Here is a 23,370-nt window from a genome sequence, read left to right as displayed (position 1 = left end):
GAAGATCCTAATATATTGGCCAATAGGTTAAAGCTTCTACTTGCTTTGCTTAGTGAAGGAAACTATTCGCACCTAAACGAAGTAGCCACCAGCCTCCGTGAACTATGAAATGCACACTACATACAATTTGACCTGCTTTACCGGTATGTGTATTAAATTGAAAAATAAAACAATTATTTGGATTTCAAAAAAAGTAATGTTTTATTTCTCGTAAGGTGATTTCTAACTAAGACTGAGTTTTCGAAGTATCCTATCATATCCCACCAGTCGTATAGCCTATCGTATCCTGCGATTGATCGCATCCCTCTGATAAGATGGTATCTCTCTGCTGTATCCCTGTGACGAGATAGCATCCCTGTGATGAGAGCATATCCCTCTGATGAGAGCATATCTCTCTGATGAGAGCATATCTCTCTGATGAGAGCATATCCCTCTGATAATATATTATCCCTCTGATGAGATAAAATCCCTCTGATGAAATCTGAGTTGAATTTTCGTCCAAATGTGCGTACTTTTCGTTAAATGTACGTAGTTTTTTTTATCGTCAGGACTGATCATTTAATTTATCAAAATCTCTAGGTGGTTTATTAGATTAGCTCCATATAATTTGTTTGACAGTTCGAAGACTATTGTCTCTATGGTCTCGTGATTTGGCACTTGGCCTATATGCCTAACATTGTACATGACCTGGTTGGTAGGTATTGTTAAGTATCGAAAAATTAGATTTTCATGGTGGCTGAGGTAAAAAATCCACGTCAATGTTATGGTCATCCAAGATGTCCGCCGTAACGTCAGAGGTTGGATGGTCACTGACTCCACCACACACCACAGGCGGGAACCTGTCCCCGTAGCCCCCAAACTGTAATAATCATATGTTTTAAATTTAAATAACTCTAGAGAAGAATTAAAACATAACATGTTTAACATTAAGAGATACTAAAATCTTAAAAATTTAGTTTGCACCTTTCTTTATTTTGAAGTGATAACACTTATATTTTTTTCAGCAATTTCTTTTTTTACTTCTTGTTTATTATTATTTCTGAGAATCTGACCCTTGGAGCAAATTATATAAGGGAGTGAAATGATTTTTATAACCCACAGTTTTTACTGCCCCTATAATTTTATCATGGAGTATTTAAGATAACTCTCCCTATATGACTTTTGCTTATAGTACTGGTACCTAATTTTTCACGCCTAGAAACGTGCGGGTCCTTTTCACTTTTCAAAATATACATGTTTAAAACGAAACTTGTATAGGGAAGTGGAACTGCTCTTAAACACCATTTGTAAACAGACACCTTTTAGAAATGTTTATGAGCAGTTTGTAAATGTTCTGCACGCCACTTCACGGCCATTTACAGATGTGCATAAAATAACTGACAAAATACATTCTTTGAATGATACTTGCAATGGAGAAGATTGATTAAAAATATATATATTTTGGACAACGGCATTGCAGGTTTACACTGTGTATCGTAGAGAAAACCTGAAGAACGGACATAGAAAGATGAATACACAAACACACAGAAAACAAGACAAAATCAGCTGATGTCAAATGTTTAAATGCGTGGACAGCACAGAGAATAACCGACAATGTTGTGGCTTAAAAAAATGTACAATTTGAACTGGTGATTTATTTATAGGCTAAGAGTGTACTTTATTTTTGAAGGTTTTTGTAGCAATGCCAAATATATACGAATAAAGGAATAAAGGGGATGTTGTATATGTGATAATGAGTGATATGGGGTGTTGCAGGGGTAATATGGGGGTGTTGCAGGGGTAATATGGAGTGCTGAAGGGCTGACATGGGGTGTTGCAGGGATGAAATGGGGTGTTGCAAGGGTTATGTGGGATGTTGCAGGGGTTGATGGGTGATATTGGGGGTTGTAGTGGTTATATGTTATGTTGCAGGGGTTATATGGGGTGTTTCAGGGGTTATATAGGTTGTTTCAGGGGTTATATGGGGTGTTTCAGGGGTTATATGGAGTGTTTCAGGGGTTATATGGGATGTTTCAGGGGTGATATGGGATGTTGCAGTGGTTATATGGGATGTTGCATGGGTTATGTGGGATGTTGCAGGGGTTATATGGTATGTTGCAGGGGTTATATGGGGTGTTTAAGGGGTTATATGGGATGTTTCAGGGGTTAATTCAGGTGTTGCAGGGGCGGCGACATGACAGAAGAGTGTCGCAACTCGGAGCTGCGGCTGCAGATGATGCAGGAGATGCGCGCTCAGAACTTCGACATGATCCGCTTCGCGTCCTACCGCACCGCCTGCAAGCTGCGGTTCGTGCAGAAGAAAGTCAATCGTGAGAATGGTTGCTCATAACAGTTTGTTACGCTCCCCGCCACTAACCGCCCCCCTGTCCTCCTCCCCTATGTGTCTTGGGGCGCCAGCCCCATACAGCGCACTGGGCTTCATGTTCGCTTCAGTTACTAGATTGTCATGGCCAGTGAATCAATAGTCAAACTAGCAAAATGGACAGAAAAATTTCACCATACAATTATACAATTTTGCAGAAAAATAATTTGTGAGTACACGAAAAAATACCCTAAGTTGTTGTAACCCAATTATAAACTGTTGCTTGAATTGTTGAACTGTTGCTGTTGTTTCCTGTATTTCTGTGTGGTGAAGTATTCCGTGACATTTTTGTATTACTTCGCAGAATAGGTTTAATTCTATGGAAAGTTATTTCGTCACTTTTTACACCTGCAATGGAACATAACGAGTAGTTCTGTTCAGTGGTTTTGATGTTTTTCAATGGGAATAGTGCTGGATTTCTGTAACTTTTCATAAAACTCTCAGAAACGTTTGTGCTGCATAGAGAAAGTTTGTACCTCTCCTTGACTACCCTAGAAGATATGTAGAAACAGCACATAATAAATTGTACTTACCAGCCCCCTTAGCACAACTTCTGAAATAGTTTTCTGTTAATGTAGCAAACAACCACACATACGTGTGGATGACTGAAAGATACCAGAGAACGTAGCTTGTAAAGTGCGCAAATTCAAAATTGGCAGGAAATATAGGTTGGCTCGTCACGAACGAAAAGCCTAAGATGTCCATCAAGTTCTGTCCCTGCCCGAACACGCCCGAATATTCACCTTCGGCCAACCTTGGGATTTGTTTTATTTTTGCGCAGGAAAAATGAATTCAAATATTAAAAGTGGTCGGTTAGGTTAGCTACATTAAAACACATTAAAACACTATGGACAGTTAGTTAGGTTAGTATAGCTACATTAAAAAAAAATGGTTGTCTGTAAAGTCGGTTTACGGACGATAGTTTAACGTGACAACGTCATAATAAAACATTGATGAAATGATTGCATACTTGTATGAATAAAATTGAATAATTTTTATTGAATTATCACTATTTTGTATGGATACAAAGAAGCAGTGAAATGAAATCTACAATTTAATTGATAAATTTACTTTTATTTCCACTCATTAATTCAAATATGTTTATTACTTTAACGAACAGATTAATTTAAGTATAACTTTTATACATGTTTGCTATTTAACTTCTTCCAATCTGTGTTATTCTGTTAAGGATAGGACGATGATAGGAAAAGTAGGAAACGAATGGGAGTGTTTTAAGTTTAATGTGCCTCGAAAAAGTCAAATCGATGGTTGTTCCAATCGAGTGGAAGAGAGATAGATGCGGCGCAAGCGTACAATGAGCGTAACGGGTACAGCGTAACGGGACAATGTGCGTTACGGGACACTTTTTCGTGCGTGAAGCCGGCGTTCATCGATTTATTAGACGTTGTCACGTCAATAAACAGAGAAATATATATATATATAAATAAACCCGAGGTTGGCCGAAGGTGAATATTCGGGCGTGTTCGGGCAGGGACAGAACTTAATGTACATCTTAGGCTTCCCGTCACGAACAAGCGTGCGGGTGAAACAGGGTGACGGATAACTATCGACATTGCTGATATTGATATGCTTCCCTCTCTCCCACACTCTTTTGCTCTTCTGCCTACAGTAGGAAGTGAATCTTTTATTGAAGAGCGAGAAGGGGGAAGGAGTGAATTATTCAGACAGAAGAAACACACACCTCACAAGACCTCATGCGTTAAGGGCGTGCCTCCCATTCAAGTCATGATTTTATATTTATATTAATCACTGATCAACTTTTAGACTTTTTTCAATTGTTTAACTTTCACAAAATGAAACATTTATACAGCGCATACGTTTTGCATAATTAGCTGCCAATGTTACATTTTTAACGTTTTTTGGGTTGTACAAATAAGGAGAACTGAAACATTTTAAGTTTAACTGCATTTCCACAGACTAATTCATGATATGGTTTCCATTTCTATCACAAAAACTCATTTCATGTTTCTTGGCTGTCAAAATCGTAACAAATTTGAGAATTTTGAAATGCCAGTTAAAATTAATTAATATTTTCTGGAAGAAATTCAAACCATTTCTTGAAGTAGCCAGTGGCGTTGCAGTTAAAACTAATTTTTTTTTCTTTCAAAAAATAAAATTCTCCTTATTTGTACAACTCAAAAACGTTAAAAATGTAACTTTGGCAGCTAATTATCCAAAAAGTATGCGCTGTATATATTTTTTCATTTCGTGAAAGTTAAGCAATTGAAAAAGTCTGTAATTACTGTAAATATAAAATCTTGACCTGAAATGGGAGGCACCCCCTTAAGTACAGTTCCATTACGAACTTCAATGCGCTGTAGGTGCTTGTGCCTTCTAATTTTTCAATTGATGGCAACGATCCCGAACTTGCCATCCGGCTGGTTTGGTTTAACTACTCGCGCATCTAAGAACAGAGCTAACTTGGAAGTTTCTTACTTAAAAGCAGCAAAAAATTGCTCATTACACATTTTTTATTAATTCATACACTGCTCTGAACGGAGACACATTATAATTATTAACTTCAAATCAGCATTTACTAGAAAGTAATCAGTTCCATTCCTATCCAATATACATATATCTCGTAATTATAATAATTAATTATCATGCCCTGGGTTCATAACATGTTGAATAAAGTTATATTTTCTGAACAACGCTACCTTTTTTTAATATACAATAAAGGGCAGGCTTTTTTCAATAACCAAATAAAGAAAAACATACAGAGATATTAACTACAAAAGTCTGAAGATTATTTAGTTCGAACAATTTTAAGCAATACAAAATTACACTCTTAATACTGTAGTGACTGGTGAAACAATTTTCCTTTGCTTGCTGACAACTAAATGTTTATCGTCCAAGCAAATTACACATTCATTCGTCATTTATCATTTTAAATAATTCACAGTGATGCACATTGATTTCTTTATACCAGAGGTGCCGCAGCATACAAATTCCGAAGGAAAATCGACTCCATCATTTGTGTGTGGGGTGAAATGTAGTTAATACCCTTTCCTGCACCCTTTCCCACTATGTCTAATTGTATTGAAAGTAGCTTATTAATAAAAAATAAAATATGTCGAACGGAACACGTTAAAATTCACTTTAAGCTGTACGTGACGACACTTAAAATTTTCAGAAAACTTTAGCTTATAAGTGTTTAGAAACTTGATTTTTTTTTAAATATTTGAATTTGGAGTGAACCAAAAAAATGTTACAAAAGCAATTATAAATTTGTGGGTTTTGTGCTGTTACATGTTTCAGTTACACGTTAACACTAGGGACCGGAAAAATTCGCGGGTTCAATGACCACCAGGATGAAATCCACAGTTCTACGCACACTCGGTCAAATTTCAACCACTCATTGGCTGCTGTCTTGTGAAACGTCGCAACGTAGCAGCCCGTGATTCTATAAAGCTTTGGTCGGGTGTTTTTTCTCATTGGCCCAGAGTCATCCAGGTGAGTTGCGAGCCAATGGCAGAGGCAGCACTGAGGTATAACTATTTGTATTTTATCCTGTCGCGAAAGGAACCCGCGAATTTTTCCTGTCTCTAGTTAACGTTATAGTGTAAACTAACATTTTGGTAATCTGTTTCCTCGGTGTAAGGGATATGCCCCAGTGCGCGCTAGTGTTGAGGTGAAGGCGGGGGTGATGCTGCAGTGCACGCGCTGGACATCTGGAACGTGATCGAGGCGTTCCGCGAGAACGGGCTCAACACGCTGGAGCCGCAGGCCGAGGTGGGCGTGTCGCGGCTCGAGACGCTCGTGTCCAGCCTGTACCACAGCCTCAACAAGCGGCTGCCCCCGGCGCAGCTGGTGCGCGTCGAGGCGTGCTCGGGCCTGCTGCTCAACTGGCTGCTGTCGGCCTACTGCGTGTAACTACCGCTCTGCCGCCCTCGCCGCCAGACAAGTGCCCCGTAGCTCTAATGCAACCAGACCAGTACCCCGTAGCTGTCACACCACCAGACAAGTGTCCCGTAGCTCTCACGACACCATATCAGTGTCCCATAGTAGTGCCCCGTATCTCTCACGACACCAGACAAGTGTCCCGTAGCACTCACGCCACCACATCAGTGTCCCATAGTAGTGCCCCGTATCTCTCACGACACCAGACCAGTGCCCCGTAGCAGTGCCCTGTAGTTCCACGTCACCAGACAAGTGTCCCATAGTAGTGCCCTGTAGCTCTCACGCCACCAGACCAGTGTCCCGTAGCAGTGCCCTGTAGTTCCACGTCACCAGACAAGTGTCCCATAGTAGTGCCCTGTAGCTCTCACGCCACCAGACCAGTGTCCCGTAGCTCTCACGACACCATATCAGTGTCCCATAGTAGTGCCCCGTATCTCTCACGACACCAGACCAGTGCCCCGTAGCAGTGCCCTGTAGTTCCACGTCACCAGACAAGTGTCCCATAGTAGTGCCCTGTAGCTCTCACGCCACCAGACCAGTGTCCCGTAGCAGTGCCCTGTAGTTCCACGTCACCAGACAAGTGTCCCATAGTAGTGCCCTGTAGCTCTCACGCCACCAGACCAGTGTCCCGTAGCTCTCACGACACCAGACAAGTGTCCCATAGTAGTGCCCCGTATCTCTCACGACACCAGACCAGTGCCCCGTAGCAGTGCCCTGTAGTTCCACGTCACCAGACAAGTGTCCCATAGTAGTGCCCTGTAGCTCTCACGCCACCAGACCAGTGTCCCGTAGCAGTGCCCTGTAGTTCCACGTCACCAGACAAGTGTCCCATAGTAGTGCCCTGTAGCTCTCACGCCACCAGACCAGTGTCCCGTAGCAGTGCCCTGTAGTTCCACGTCACCAGACAAGTGTCCCATAGTAGTGCCCTGTAGCTCTCACGCCACCAGACCAGTGTCCCGTAGCAGTGCCCTGTAGTTCCACGTCACCAGACAAGTGTCCCATAGTAGTGCCCTGTAGCTCTCACGCCACCAGACCAGTGTCCCGTAGCTCTCACGACACCATATCAGTGTCCCATAGTAGTGCCCCGTATCTCTCACGACACCAGACCAGTGTCCCGTAGCAGTGCCCTGTAGTTCCACATCACCAGACAAGTGTCCCATAGTAGTGCCCTGTAGCTCTCACGCCACCAGACCAGTGTCCCGTAGCTCTCACGACACCATATCAGTGTCCCATAGTAGTGCCCCGTATCTCTCACGACACCAGACAAGTGTCCCATAGTAGTGCCCCGTATCTCTCACGACACCATATCAGTGTCCCATAGTAGTGCCCCGTATCTCTCACGACACCAGACAAGTGTCCCATAGTAGTGCCCTGTAGCTCTCACGACACCAGACCAGTGCCCCGTAGCAGTGCCCTGTAGCTCCACGTCACCAGACCAGTGCCCCGTAGCAGTGCCCTGTAGCTCTCACGCCACCAGACCAGTGTCCCATAGTAGTGTCCCGTAGCACTCACGCCACCAGACCAGTGCCCCATAGTGGTGCCCCGTAGCTCTCACGACACCAGACCAGTGCCCCATAGTAGTGACCCGTAGGTCTCACGACACCAGACAAGTGTCCCATAGTAGTGCCCTGTATCTCTCACGCCACCAGACCAGTGCCCCATAATAGTGCCCCGTAGCTCTCACGACACCAGACAAGTGTCCCATAGTAGTGCCCCGTATCTCTTACACCACCAGACCAGTGCCTTGTAGCTCTCACACCATCAGACTAGTGCCCGACAGCTGTCTCACCTCCAGACCAGTGCCCGACAGCTCTGCATTAGAAACACGGATAATAACCAGGCCACATCTCATAAATAATTAAATTTAGATACACCCATTGCTGTAATATTTACCCATTGTGTTATTAAGTAGAAGAAGGCCAGAGTTATAGTTGCTTTTTAGAGTTAACTTTTCGCCCATTTTGTTTTGAATACAAAATGCTAAAGTTTTATACTTGCCAGAACAATTTTTAACTCTTTCCTGAAATAGTTCGTATTTTTTATTTGTAGCTGTTGCACTGGAGGTGTTGTCACTGTGCTATAGATAACTGAACAGTTACTATGCATTTTATTGTCTGGTGAGAATTTTTTTTCCCCTATCAATTGAGTACACATCCCTATCAACTTGATGCACATTTAAACAGTATGTTTGATAAACAGTGCAGAAATGAATAATTATTTGATATTTTGAGTTAAAGAACTTTTCATTCGCAGTAATTTGCAACAGTGTTCAAAACAGCGCAATTGGAAATGTGATACTAATAATCAACTTTTTAGATTTTTATGTTAATTTCGTGAAATAATTTATTCTTGTGTAAGTATATAAAACTTTTTATACTATCTTTAACCCAACTTAACTTGCAGTTAGGTAATTGAATCACCTACAGTGTAAAATAAACAGGGTTGGCACGTTTAAAACAAAATGTTTAAAACAATATGTTCAAAATTGTTTAAAACAATACACTCTGAATAAAACAAGTTTAAAACACAATGTTTAAAACATTCTGTTCTAAACATGTTTTTTATATGTATTTTAAAATATGCTTTATTTCTTACGAAAACGAAAACTGCTTATTGACATTTTCATCGCAAGCATCACTGTCTCATTGTAAGTCACCAATTGTGATAAATATCCAGACTAGGATGAGAAGTTTTGAAGTGAAACACTTTCCTCACTTAAACATAAAATACCAGCACTGCTTGGGGTCAAACCAGTCATACCTTTTAGGGTGCCAGTTCCACTAAGTTCATCTAACCTAATTAAAATTTGTTTTTGTTAGTTAAGTGCACGGAAAACAGTTACAAGTTTGGCAGCCTTCTCTGTTCCTAGCCGGTTCCTTACAGTACTATGCACAAACCCGAATGTGGAGAAAAGACGTTCAATACCAGCTGACAAAGCTACTGCACTGTGTAACTGATGTGCCAGGTGCAGAGTTGCATGATGAGTACTTTTCTCCAAAGCCATCCACCATACTAGAGGTTTAATCTCTTTTAGTGTTACAGGGCTGAATAAGTATTATCGTTGAAAGATTTGTGCAATGGGAGTGCATGAGTTGATGTAAGCTTTTGGACATACGCCATTGCTAAGCACAAGTATGTCTGTAGAAGAAAACTACAAAAAACACAAATGACAAAAACACAAATAAAGCAAAAAATTGCTGTTGTCAGGATATAAACACCACACAATACTCCACAACAGGAATTTGGTCACACCTGTGTTTTCGTACCATGTGCGTCTCTGCTTTAGGATGGGAGCAGATTGCAGTTCCCAAAACGTTGCTTGTTTCTGTTTTAGAAAACTGTCATGTTTGTTTCGTCTTTTCGTTTTGTCGTGTTTTTGTCTCATTTTGACTGTTGTGCTGAATTTTTTTGGGTTCAATATTTTTGTGCTGTCATCATTTGTGGTTTTTTTTTTCGTTCTTTTTTAAAAACCTAGTGTATTTGTTTCGTCTTTTCGTTTTGCTGTGTTTTTGTCTCGTTTCAACTGTTGTGCTGAATGTTTTGATTTCAGTATTTTTGTGCTGTCATCATTTGTGGGTTTTTTTTCGTTCTGTTAGTCCATTTTTCAGTAAATATGTAGTTGGGCGGTATTTGAGAAAAAAAATGTTAAAAATCCAAAAATACTTTTATTCTATGCTCTTTAACTTCCTCTATTCATTAAAAGCAGTGGAGGTAAGAAATTCCAAATACTTTAGGAGATATCGAATTTTTAAATTTCATTATATGTATTTGAGCGGTATTTGCGAAAAAAAATGTTAAAAATCCGAAAATACCTTTAGTAGATTCTCTTCAACTTCCTCTTTTCATTAAAAGCGGCGGAGACAAGAAATTCCAAACACTTTAGGAGATATCGAATTTTTAAAATTCATCACAATTATATCAGTGCATTCATGTGGCATTCCGCATTGTTTCTTGTTTACGAGTATCTATTTTTTTATTGGATAATGATGTCACATGATTGATCGTGATAGGCCAGAATTAAAATGAACCAATACGTGATTATTTAGTTCATTTATTGTTTTAAAACGGTGTTTAATTACCGCCTCCAACTTAGGCGAGTTTTTAACATTTCTAATTTCTAAGTCTTATTTTTTATTGTTGCTAAAGTAATAAGTAACAAAAAAATTTTACATGAGTTGTTACTTTTAATCCTTTGTCCCGGTTTGTTAGGTCAGGTCAGTTACATTATAAATACTTTAAAACTAAAGAACCATTGAAATAATTTCATATTATTTTTAATGTACGCTTAGTTTCAAAGTATTTATAATGTAACAGACCTGACCTAATCGACCATTTTCATTAATAAGCTATTCACAAACACACGGCAAAATAAAAAATGGCGGCGGTCGAATGATAAACACAGGTCTTGTATGCAAAATAAGAACGGCGATATCTCCTAAAATATTTGGAATTTCTTATCTCTGCCGCTTTTAATGAAAAGAGGAAGTTGAAGAGCATCTAATAAAGGTATTTTCGGACTTTTAACATTTTTTTTCGCAAATACCGCTCAACTACATATGATGAAATTTAAAAATTCGATATCTTCTAAAGTATTTGGAATTTCTTACCTCCGCCACTTTTAATGAAAAGAGTAAGTTGAAGAGCGTCTAATAAAGGTATTTTCGGATTTTTAACATTTTTTTCGCAAATACCGCTCAACTACATATTTACCCATTTTTCTTTGTTTCGCTGACCATATTCCTGTTGTGGAGTATTGTGTGGTGTTTATATCCTGACAACAGCAATTGCTTCATTTGTTTTTTTGTCATTTGTGTTTTTTGTACTTTTCTTCTACAGACACACTTGTGCTTAGCAATGGTGTATGTCCAAAAGCTTACATAAAGTCGGGACTGAATAAGTACTCCTTGAAAGGTGAACTTTTTGCCTTGTACTTAATAATATCCGGAATGGCTACAGTCAGGGAAAACCGGGAAATGTCAGGGAATTCCATATTGAAAAATGTGTAGCAATATACCTTACACCTGATGGGACTTCTGCTGAAACCATATGTGCAAAACATACTGTGGTGGTTTTGATTAAAATTAATATTAAAAACAAAAAAAAGTTTAGACTTAAAAAAACTGTTTAAAACATGACTAACTGTTTAAAACAAAAAAAAAAAACCGTTTAAAACAATAAAAAACTTGTTTTTTGATTTTTTTTAAAAAACTGTTTTTTTCCCAACCCTGAAAATAAACGCTAATATTATCACACAGATATTTTTGGGTTGAGCCGAGTGGTTAGATCTTGTTAGTCCCTCGCCAGCCAGGCGATAGAACCCAAATATTTTGGAAGGTTGAAACTTGGTGGACATTGCTGTAAGTTAGTGAGTTTCTTGACATACTCACCCTGCCAATTAGATTCATCGTTACCCCAGCTCGCTGTCTCACCCCTTATTTATAGAGACCGGAAAAATTTGCGGGTTCATTTCATGATACGCTATAATTCAAACAACTGTATCTTTATATTGCTTCTGTAACTGACTCACAGTTTATCTGAAGGACTATGAGCCAATGAAAAACCTTCAACCATAAAAGTATCGAATCGGAAGCGTCCCAGTTGGCAGGTGTCACGAGTCAGTAGCCAATGAGCAGGTGGCATTTGCCTGAGTGTGTAGGGGATTGTGGATTCTATCCTAGAGGTCATCGAAATCGTGAATTTTTCCAGTCTCTACTTACTTATCTTCAATGGTTTTGACGAGCATTTTAACCACAAAAAAAAATTCATTCAATTTTAATTCATTATGAAGATTATTTTATTGATTGTTGTCTGTGTTGTGTGGTGTTGCAGTGAGAACCTGGGAAAGATACGTGTGTTCTCCATCAAAGTGGCGCTGGCCACAATGTGCGCAGGCAAACTCATGGACAAGCTGAGGTGTAAGTACCTGCTGCAGTCTCATTGGCCGAGGGGGCTGAAGGCACGTGCGAGTGTCTGATCGCAAGTTTTGCTTTCGCTTTACCCTTTGTGGCAAGTAGGGGTCTTCGAATATTCAAAAAATAATCTGTATTTGAAAATAATTTGATATTCATTTCAACATTTCAAATCAAATAATTTTTTTATTATTATTCATTACCAATAGATATAACAAGTGGACCCATTCACAAAAAATTTAATTGAAAATATTTGTAAAATGAAGCTAAGAAGAGAAATTTAGATTTTGTTTTCTGAAAATAAAAGTCGTCCTTTTTAAATGCATCAGATTATCTGTGATTTTTATTAAAAAATATTAAAAATACTTTATGTTTAGTTTCTAAACTAATCAGTTGAAACAACAAAACAGTTTTTCAACTAAAACTTGAGTGGTTTAAGATAATAATTTTATTTTATTGCATTTTATACCAGACTGATATGGTTCCATACATATTATATATTACTGTGGTTTTATTATTACTGTATTTTGAATATTTTTGTGTTTATTTTTCCTGGACTCTGTTGAAATTTGAAAAGAAAAAAAGTTTCATTTTATGTTTGAATTTGATTAAAACAATATTCAACATGCATTAATGATTCAATATTTGATTTGTATTGGGGGAAAAAAAATAAAACAGGTTGTGCAGAAGCCTAGTGGGAGGCCGAGGTAATGCCTGTCAGAGTGAACGGGCATCATTTGAGGGGGTTCCAGTAGCTGTTTCGTGACATGCTGTGAGGTTTGGTCCGGAGATGGAGCAGTGGTGGGAGAAACAGGAGCACCATGAAGAAAACTAACTTTCCTGTTTGTTGAAACGTTGTGCAAAAATCTGCACCTGGATCTTGCCGGGACTGAGCATGGATCTCCAAGGTTCATTGGATGTGCTAACCGCGCACTCAGCGGGACTCCAACTGGGTCTAGCGGTCCCTGGGCTGTGGTCCTACCAAGCTGCTGTGAACAGTTCTGAAATAAAATCTATCAAAAGGTTTTCTGTTTCTGCCGCTATTGCGTGATCAGTTCAGTTTGCACAAAGCTGTCCGACACCCAGAAAAGACGGCAGCAGATCAAGATAGTTGATTAGTTGTTATAATTTATCCATTTCTTATTATAACAGACTTAGATTGATGTCATGGTTACTGAGTATTTATTTACCGTTGTAGACAAGGGCTTGCAGCATTTGCCCTCTTTGGTTTAGAAAAAGAACGGAAAACGGAAATCAGCATGGCTCGACCGGGTTCTCTCGAGTACGAGTGCAACGTTTTATTGCCGTGCCACGTCGCTCGTCTGGACGCAAAGGGGAAGGCTAGCATAGCATCGTTCAGTTCGGTGGTGGCCGGCCAGTGCCCGGCAGTGTTGCCGCCGACGCACCACGGAGCAACGAGGCAGCGCTGTGACGGTCCACGCTCTTGTGCGCAGATATCTTCTCGCAGATCTCCGACCCCAACGGCCACCTGGTGACGTGGAGGTTCGCCGAGTACCTGCAGGAGGTGCTGGCGCTGCCCGCGGCCGTCTACGAGAGCCCGTCCTTCAACTACGTCGAGGGCCTGGCTGGCTCCGTCTTCCCCGGGGTGAGTGAAGCTCGAGCGTGCCGTTTCGACTTCCCCCAGGTCCTGGGCGGCCGTCGCAACTGGTGCATCACGCTCTGGGGCCCCGGGCTTCAAGCCTCTGTGCACAACCGCGCTACTTAAAGACCTTACTTAATCACAACACCAGATCAAACTGGGCCTTCCCCGTTTGTTGGGTTTCGAGTGGTCGACACGATTCCCAATCGCGTAGTAATGTTTTTGGACTAAATTTTCACCTTTTTTTTGTAGGTTCACCACGTTCGGGAACCCTCGTCACGTTGTGTATACTGCGTCTGTGTTGTGTCTGGGGTCTACATCTCCATATTTCCAGTGGTATTATTTAGTGCTGTTTTCTTCCTAGTTAGATGTCAGTAAAATTAAACTTTGTTGCAAGGTGTAATTAAAATAATTGTGTCATTATGATATACTGCACTTACTGTGTCTGCGTACTGTTGGAAACTTATACATTTTTAGATACTTTCTGCCTTATAGAAGAACACCTTTCACAGTAAATAAAATGTAATTCACTGTTTGTTCATTTTTTTTTTGCTGTGAAGAGAATATCATTAAATACTAGGGTGGTCATTATTTTTCAAAGTCTTAATTTCAAATCGCCCACCCCTCCAATTTTTGTCCTTTTGTAAAAACGAGACCTTACTCGTTAGGATCAGAGGTCGGGAACCCGTGCCACATCGAGCCTGAAGTTGGGAGGACGAAGCGCTTCCCGGCGCGAGCCGCGACAAGTGCGGGCGTGTCCGTGCAAGCCTCGACATGTCGGAGCGTAAATCCTCCCGCACTTCTCAGATCCAATTTCTCAGTTTGTCTCGAGCTGTTGTGCGTGTTACAAGTCCCCGCTATGAAGCAAGTATGTGTCCAATTTGAGAAGTGCCGATAAAAACGTTTATTTGGTGGGTTCAGTGTCTCACAAAATTCATGGTTGCAAGCTACCCTCAAACAAGCAAGTACTTTCAGATTTATTTTATAATTTACGGGAAGTGAAGATGTCTCTTGCCGAAAGTGCTAATTTAGTGATAAGGGAGTGTTTAATTTTTTGGGAGAAGGCAAGGATCCTACGAGATCACTGCAACATTGCCAGGAAAAACTCATTAAATTACATTCTCATTGGCGTAACCTACAAAGGAGTTCTCATGGGTCATCGTAAACGCAGCGTGAGCGTGAGAATGAATTCATATTAGATTCAAATAATTTATTTGATATCGCACATGGAAATCCTTTGGAGTTAGTTAAAATAGAAGAAGATAAAATATTTATGCAGCTCCAAAGAGAACATGGACGGAAAGGGTGTCTTGCCAGGATTGACAAGAAGACGACAAAACGGGAGGAATGGTCAATCGAAAGAGCCATTAAATTTGATGAAAGGAGGGCCAAAGAACAGGCACACCGTGAGGGTAATATTAAATTTCACTTTGACGCAGAAAGTAGTTCTGAAGAGTCTGATTCATCCGACATACCTTCATCTAGTTTGTCCCTACCTTGTCCCACCCAAATAACAGGACGCGCCGAAGAAAATTCCGATGAACCGGATAAAGTAATGCGCGGTCGGAAATGTATGTTCACACCGAAGTTAATGGCAGCCTTGGATCGTTGCCAAATAAGTCAACAGAATGCAGTATTCAATTTAGAAGCAGCAGTTGAAGCACTAGGCCTTAACATAACAGATATACCTCTCACTAGGACTTCTCTACAAAGATATAGAGAAAGGTTTAGGAAAAATAACCATCTGAAAATTAAACAACTATTTCAAAAGGATGTGCCTAAGTTTGTAACTGTGCATTGGGACGGTAAGCTACTTCCTGCATTGAATGTGCGAGATCCAAATCAAGAAAGGCTGTCAGTTATAGTTTCTTATGCTGGTACAAAGAAAAATTGTTGGGGGTACCAAAATTAGAAAATAGTTCAGGAAGAGAGCAGGCCTCAGCTGTTTGGACTGTTCTGGGAGACTGGCTGGGGATTGCAAGAAAAAGTTCAAATTTTGTGCTCGGACACTACTGCGTCTAATACAGGACGTTTCAGTGGCGCTGTAACGTATTTAGAGCAATATGCCGAAAGAGAGCTAATATACTTCCCCTGTAGACATCACATGTACGAGCTAGTTTTGCGGAGTGTCTTCGAACAGGAGTTTTCTAAGGCTTCGTGCAGTCCAGATATAGTTTATTTAAAAAAAAAAAAAATATATAGAACAATGGAATACATTGGATCACGAAAATTATATCACGGGCAAACTTACCTAAAAGAAATATTGGATGAACAAGAACATGCAAATATTACAAATTATTTGTATGATGCTCTGCAAAACCAAAATTTAAAACATGATTACCGTGAATTGACTGAATTGTGCATAGTTTTTATTGGAAAGGATCCGGAACAGAACTACAAACTAAACCTCCAGGAGCTCTCCATCATGCCCGATGGATGGCGAAAACTTTGTATTCCTTTAAAATGTTTTTTTTTTTTTTTTCAGTCGTCAGTTAGCCTTAAATGTGTCTGAAGTTAACAGTTTAAGAAATATATGTGTGTTCTTAGTGAAACTTTATGTAAAAGCCTGGCTGGAGTGTTCGTTAGCTATACAGGCGCCATTGAATGACTTACTATTTATAAAACAATTGAAAAAATATGAAACCATAAATAAAGGTATTTCGTTTTGCAGTCACTTATGGTATTTATCAAAAGATTTGGCTATTTTAACATTTTTTGAAAAAATTGTTGTTGTATCATCAAAAATAAAAATGGTTGAAAACTGAAAACGGGAAAATCTCAACACGGAAAGAAAATATTCAGTTTCTCCAAGTGATACTTTTCACCTTACAGGTAAGATCATTTTTATATTTATTTTTTCTTATGAAATTTATGAAAATATTGTAAACATAATGGAAACCTGTCATTATTAACCATGCTTGGCTGAAAAACTATTTTTTTATGGCATATACATAAATTATTATTATTATTATAGATTATAATAAAAAATGTTTACAAATTTTTTCTTTTCTTTTTGTTTCAGATAAAAATATTGAAGACTTCATTTCTCAAAAAAGTTTAAATTCCCTGAAAAAATTAGAAATCAACACTAACTTTTTGAATCATAGCCCAGACTTTTGGGATGCAGACGATGACTCTTTAGAGAGTCAAAAAACAATTAGTAATTTAAGAGTAGTAAATGACACAGCAGAGAGGGGCGTGAAATTAATACATGATTGTAACGGACTGTTCACAGCTAATGAAGAACAAAGACAATTCCTTTTTCACAGTGTTGAAGACCACAGGAAGCAATTCCTTGATTGCAAAAAAACTTCATTAAAACGAAAATTTGTTTAAATTGGAATAATTTTTTTATCAAGCACCTAAATGTTCATTTAAAAAAATGTATTTTCAAAATAAAATGTTATCTATTAGCATCTTTAATTTATTTGCATGTTTTAATTTGTTACCCTTTTTTCCCATATTCAAGGCCGATGTTGCACGGGCTAAATTAAAATTTACTAAAGGAATTTTGTATATTGTCATTTAACGGAAAGGGGTAAAAAAATAAGGGGTGGGGAACCTAGAATTACGAAGTTATTTATTTCTCCCCAAAGGCTGTGTCGAAGATTATAGGAAGAAATTCCTGGAATGCAAGAAAAAAATCATTAAGACGTAAATTTGTTTAAGTTTGAATTAAGACGTTTTTTTATAAAAATTCCAGATCTGTATTTCTTTTACTAAAAAAATATTCATTGAAAAATTGTAAAAAAATATAACAGCATTTTAAATTTATTAGAGAGTTTTAATTTTTAACCCTACATTGCCATATTCAATGGCGATGCGGCACGGGTAAACGTTAAAATTTTCAAAAGATCTTTTGTATATCGTCATTTTAAATGGAAAGGAAAAAAAAATGAGGGGTGGGTAACCCGGAATTACGAAGTTTTTTTTTTCACCCCTATAAATAAGGGCCACCCTATTAAATACACATCTTGTTCAAGGTAGATATTTGAGTGAAATACTGTTTCACATAATTCATTAGTTTTTGAAAGAGTTATGTTTGGCATGTTTAAAAGGCAAATTGTGTTACAGCAAATATTTTGAAAGTTACAATTTTTGACGTGACAACGTCTAATAAATCGATGAATGCCGGCTGCAAGCACAAAAATGTGTCCCGTTATGCACATTGTCCCATTACGCTCATTGTACGCTTGCGCCGCATCTATCTCTCTTCCACTCGATTGGAACAACCATTGATTTGACCTTTTCGAGGCACATTAAACTTGAAACACTCCCATTCGTTTCCTACGATTCATATCATCGTCCTATCCCTAACAGAATAACACAGATTGTAAGAAGTTAAATAGCAAACGTGTATAAAAGTTATAGTTAAAATAGGTAATCTCTTCGTTAACGTAATTAACATATTTGAAGTAATGAGTGCAAATAAAAGTAAATTTATCAATTAAATTGTAGATTTCATTTCACTCCTTCTTTGTATCCATACAAAATAGCGATGATTCAATAAAAATGATTCAATTTTATTCATAAAAGCATGCAATCATTTCATCAATGTTTTGTTATGACGTCACGTTAAACTATCGTCCGTAAACCGACTTTACAGACAACCAATTTTTTTTTTGTTTGTGATTGTCTCCAGACGGGGAAGGTGACGGTGAACGACTTCATGGACACCATGATGTCGGACCCCGGGCCGCACTGCATGGTGTGGCTGCCGCTACTGCACCGGTTGGCCAGCGTCGAGACAGGTGCAGTCGCCCACTCCCAGGCGGCGGTCTTTAACCAATCGCAGTCATTGACATGCTGTCCACATTCTGGGAAAGTCCTGGGAAAAGTCGGTCAAATTGAAATTGGCCAGGGAAAGTCAGTCAAGTTGAAATTGGCGAGGGAAAGTCAGAGAACCTACTTTGAAACCCGGAAGAAAAAAAAAGTGCGCAAATTGCTTAGTGATGATAATTTGTGGGGAAACGTCTTTTGCTTCATCATACCATCAACCGGACCTTGAACACATTCTCGCCCCCCCCCCCCCCCCCCCCAGATGTTGTTTTAGTGCATAGTCGTGCACACCGTAAAATGGTATATGCGAGGCTCTGTTTGTACTAGGCCAGCTGTAGGGATGGTGGAGGCTTGATTGTCTTTATTTCTTTCAGAAGATTGCGAATTAGGTCAATTATTTGAAAGAAAGAAAAAATCATTGGGGAATTTTGTAATTTTGGTCTTTGAAAGTTCTCAAAAAGTCAGGGGAATTTTTGCACATATAATTTTGTGGACACCCGGGTTAGGCATAATCATCGACACAGAAAAGAAAATCGCATTTATATGTTTATCTGTCTTTCATTTACTTATGCTTTTATGTATTAGGCAAACAGTTTAATCTTTTTTCCTTTCTTACTCCCAAATTATTCATGGATAGGGGCCGGAAAAATTCGCAATTTGCGATAGATGCGATTTTTTTGCGAATTTTGAGGTTAGATGCGATTTTTTACTAATTGTTGTTATAAATGCTATATTTGCGAAATCGCGGTAAAATTGCCATTATCGGGCGAAAAACCACTATAGAATGCAACAAAATGGCTTGAACACACATTCCTCAAAGTATTTTTTTTGAAAATAGCCACCATAACACAATTACCGTAAACAATAGCTTCTGACAAGGCTTGTTGAAGGAATAAAATCCGAATCCTAACCTTTATTTATAAAACATTCCTTAACCAAATATCACGCATGATAGTATAGAATAAGTAATTTTGTAAATTTATTCTTTACGATTTACTCAAGATACCGTTGAATGTTGTTTAGAAAAGAATGTTCACACTACTTATCGACGCAGTTATTTTGTTTTGTTAGATCACATCACGTTCGCCTACGTTCGCCATTGCATCGTGTGTTGCCTGTTCATGAAGAGTATCTAACCTAACAAAACAAAATTTCCCGGGAAGCGCATCACGGAAACCAACAACCTAGAAAATATCTAGGTCGTTGACGGGATCGTAGTGAACTTGCAAAGATAAAAATGAAAATATTTTAAATGCTGAAAACTACTACAAATATTTTAGTACGCGGTTTTTTACATTCGTTGATAATCACTTTAGTCTTCAAATTTTTTTTCTGATCAATATTTTACATAGGGACAAATCATACATTTTGTGGTGCACATTTAGCGTACTGAAGTTGGTCAACTCGAATCGTCAGTTTGTTTCCATCTGAAATTACTAGTGGTCAAACGTTTGTTTACAAATACCGTTTAATGATTTTGGTTTGTGTTAAAATTCGTCATAATGGGTATAAACACTATTACAACTTCTTGTATTGTTATGTAACTTTAATATCTTATGCAAATTTCTCAAAAATAGATGCTAATTTCTGGAAAATAGATGCTAATTTTCAACATCATAAATGCTAATTATGTAATAAATAGATGCTAATTTTTCCAGGCCCTATTCATGGAAGAGCAGAATAGATAAGTTAACTATTTTTGTTACCACACAGTTAATATGTTTTTGGAACAAAATTGTTCAGTAATAATATTTTAGATATTAGGTTTTCATGGATTGTAGTTTAGTAATTAAAAAAATATATATTTAATTTCATTTCAGAGTTTGTAGTTGTATTAACTATTTACTGGAACTTGTGTGTATTTTTGGATTTGCTGCATTTCCCCACTTTCACCTCGTGTCGTTGCCCCCCCAGGCCTGGTGGGAGGCCGTGAAATGCGAGCGGAGCGGCCGTATGTATCTCTGTCTCCGTCTGCGCAGTCGTCCATCCCACGGCCTGCGACGCGTGCCAGCGCGAGGGCTTCTCCGGGTTCCGCTACCGCTGCCAGAAGTGCCACAGCTACCAGCTGTGCCAGGACTGCTTCTGGCGCGGCCGCGTCTCCGGGCCGCACACCAACGACCACGAAGTCAAGGAGTACACCACTTACGTGAGTGCATGCCCCCCTACCCGGTGGCCCCCGTGCGTTGGCGCCACGCCTTCTCGACCTCTCTCTCTCTCTCTCCCTCTCTCGTCCCGACAGAAGTCGCCCAGCAAGCAGATCGGCCACTCGCTGCGCAAGTCGTTCCGCTGCGTCCCGGAGAAGGGGCGGACCAACATTCCTCGTTTCCCGGAGGAGCCGGAGAAAACCCTCAACCTGTCCCACATAGTGTGAGTACTTTCACTCGACTCGGTGCGCCTCATCGGTTGGAGACGTTTGTGACAGTCTTGTCTTCACACGAAGTAGACTACAAGTAAATTACGTCAGTGTTCATAACATAATCTGCTTGAATCGACTACAGCCTACACTTGATTCTAAAAAAAAATTTCTCCATCACCCTTTTTATTTGAAGTTATACTTCTTCAGGTGCATTATGAAAAAAATAATGAGAGTGAATTTTTATGATGTGTGCACAACATGCAATGAAATTTTCACAACATGAAAAAAAGACTACATACAAATAAAAATTTTATATGTGTTTTTAATTATTATAGTACTTTAGTTTTTGATACTGAATACTGGTCCATATAATGGAAAATATGTATTTATTGTGAGTATTATTAGTAATAGAAATTGTCAGCATATTTATTGATTTTCATTACTAATTTAAATTTAACTAGATTTATTTTACTAATTAAAATAATTAATTTTATATATATTTTTATATCAATGTTGAATATTGAGTATTTATTTAAATGTTTAAATTTTATTGAACTTGCACTTTACCAACCGTATTTTTTAAGTTCGTTCCAGTCCTTTTACTATTTTATTTCTATTAATTATTTGCATGCAAAATTAAAGTTAGTTTTTTTACCATGCCAAGTAAGTATAATTTCTAACGTTGCTTACATAAGTACACGCACCAAGTTTTTTTTTTTTTTTTTTTAACTATTGATTTGAAAAAGGAGAAATGTGGAGCATAGTTACGCTGTCACGTGCTGCGTGTTGGCAGTCCTCCCTCGCCGCTGCCGTCCCACAACGGCTTCCCGGACGGTTCCTTCGTGTCGCAGTTCGACGGCGGCTCCATGGACAGTCGCTCCACCGGCCGGAGGTCAGTGGCCCACGGTCCAGTCGCTCTCTGTTCCCGTGCCAGCTGCCGGAGGAACAACCTTCCCCTTCGTTCTACCTTCGAATATATATACTGTATAGAAGTTGCGAGTGGATAGGATTTACTCTACGTTTCTCAGGAGCGTATGATGAGCAGCTTGGGAACTTCACCGCTGCAGTGTGCTGCCGTAACGCCCTGTATCGTCTTAGGTTGCTATTTGCACGTTAGAGCGCAGCACTGTCGCCCGCTGTCATTCCCCCGCACCCCCCACCGCCCAACATTCACTGCAGCTCAAGGTCGTTCAACGGGAGTTTGTGCGTCACACAACTGTAGGGATGAGTGGTGGGGTTGAGGGTGGGTGGAGGACAACGTGTGTTTGAGGGAGGGTGGGGAAGGGGTGTTTTGAAGAGTTCGATACTTGTCCGCTAGGGACCACCACAAGTCGATGCCCTAGAGATGGTGGCGATTGCGGCGGTGAATTAACCAACAACCTCAAACCGTATTAGAAATTTTAACCTGGGCTGGCAACTTCTATACAGTATATATATTCAAAGGTTCTACGTTCTAGATGTTCTGTCTGTGTGTTTCCTTGCTGAATCAACACTGTTCTCCAAGGTTGTGTTGGTTGGGGAAGAGTGTTGAACTGTAGCAAGTAAACAATAAGGGTGTGAATACAGAATTTGTGAAATCGTTATTAAGAAGTATTTGTTATGCCTGAAATTGGGTGGACTCTTAATCCCTAACACTTTGTGAACAGTCTAATTTTGTAAATTGGTGGCTAGAACAAAATTGACTGAAACCACATTTCTGTGTGTGTATTTCCTGAATTTCTATCAAGCAAACAACAAAGTAATAAAAAATTTCCTGTTGAAAATGTAATTTATTTCAGCTGCAGCACATAAAAAGTCTGTTTGCAAAATGTGCAGGAAATCCTTGATTATCAAATTTGTGTCAAGTATTTTTGTTTGTGTTTTCCAACCAACTAAACGCAAAACTCCAAACAATACAGTAATAGTAAAATAATTTTTATGACTAGCTGAGGGGTGGGTGAAGCGGTAAAACAGACTTGCATTCTTGAGGACCCTGGTTCAAACCCTGGTACATCCATCCCAACTTAGGTTCGCTGGCATTCCTCGAGACCATGTGGGTGATCTTGTCAAGGGTCGGATATCATTTTTAAAATCAACCTGTGGCCCAGAACACACACAAATTACTATCAGCACATTTTAACGTAGGTGTTCCTTAAGACAACCAATAACAATTGTACCTATATGAAAGGGGCTTGTAATAAATAACCAAAAAAATAAATCCATGATTGCAAGTGCACTCGTGAAAAATATAATCTTTGAATTTTTAAGAAGAATTAAATGACTTTGATGCCAGTAAAGCAGTAGGTACAATTGCATATTCTACATTTCTTGGGTTTGGCCGTGATCAAGATTCGTGAAGTTTCATTATATAATTATTTGTCTTCAAAACTCCACTTGCTGGCCCATGCAATATGATTTTATTATTGTGGTTCACAATTGTGTTCTGCTAGGGGAAAGATTGAGT

At 39.1% G+C, this 23,370-nt stretch overlaps 1 protein-coding gene across 1 annotated transcript in view; it reads left to right on the top strand.

The window, feature by feature from the left end:
* Positions 1–23,370, top strand: part of LOC134528405 (dystrobrevin beta-like) — a 144,112-nt gene that overhangs the window by 81,539 nt on the left and 39,203 nt on the right. Inside the window, exons 2-9 of the mRNA XM_063362004.1 lie at positions 2,164–2,309; positions 6,039–6,252; positions 12,113–12,198; positions 13,647–13,798; positions 18,435–18,543; positions 20,551–20,717; positions 20,811–20,938; positions 21,721–21,819. Of these exons, the coding sequence (XP_063218074.1) occupies positions 2,174–2,309; positions 6,039–6,252; positions 12,113–12,198; positions 13,647–13,798; positions 18,435–18,543; positions 20,551–20,717; positions 20,811–20,938; positions 21,721–21,819 (1,091 nt within the window). The 5' untranslated portion in view covers positions 2,164–2,173. The remainder of the gene's footprint in view (positions 1–2,163; positions 2,310–6,038; positions 6,253–12,112; positions 12,199–13,646; positions 13,799–18,434; positions 18,544–20,550; positions 20,718–20,810; positions 20,939–21,720; positions 21,820–23,370) is intronic.

This window comes from Bacillus rossius, chromosome 1 (genome assembly GCF_032445375.1).
Source record: "Bacillus rossius redtenbacheri isolate Brsri chromosome 1, Brsri_v3, whole genome shotgun sequence".
NCBI classification, from domain to species: domain Eukaryota; kingdom Metazoa; phylum Arthropoda; class Insecta; order Phasmatodea; family Bacillidae; genus Bacillus; species Bacillus rossius.
This window is presented reverse-complemented; position numbering and strand designations above follow the sequence as displayed.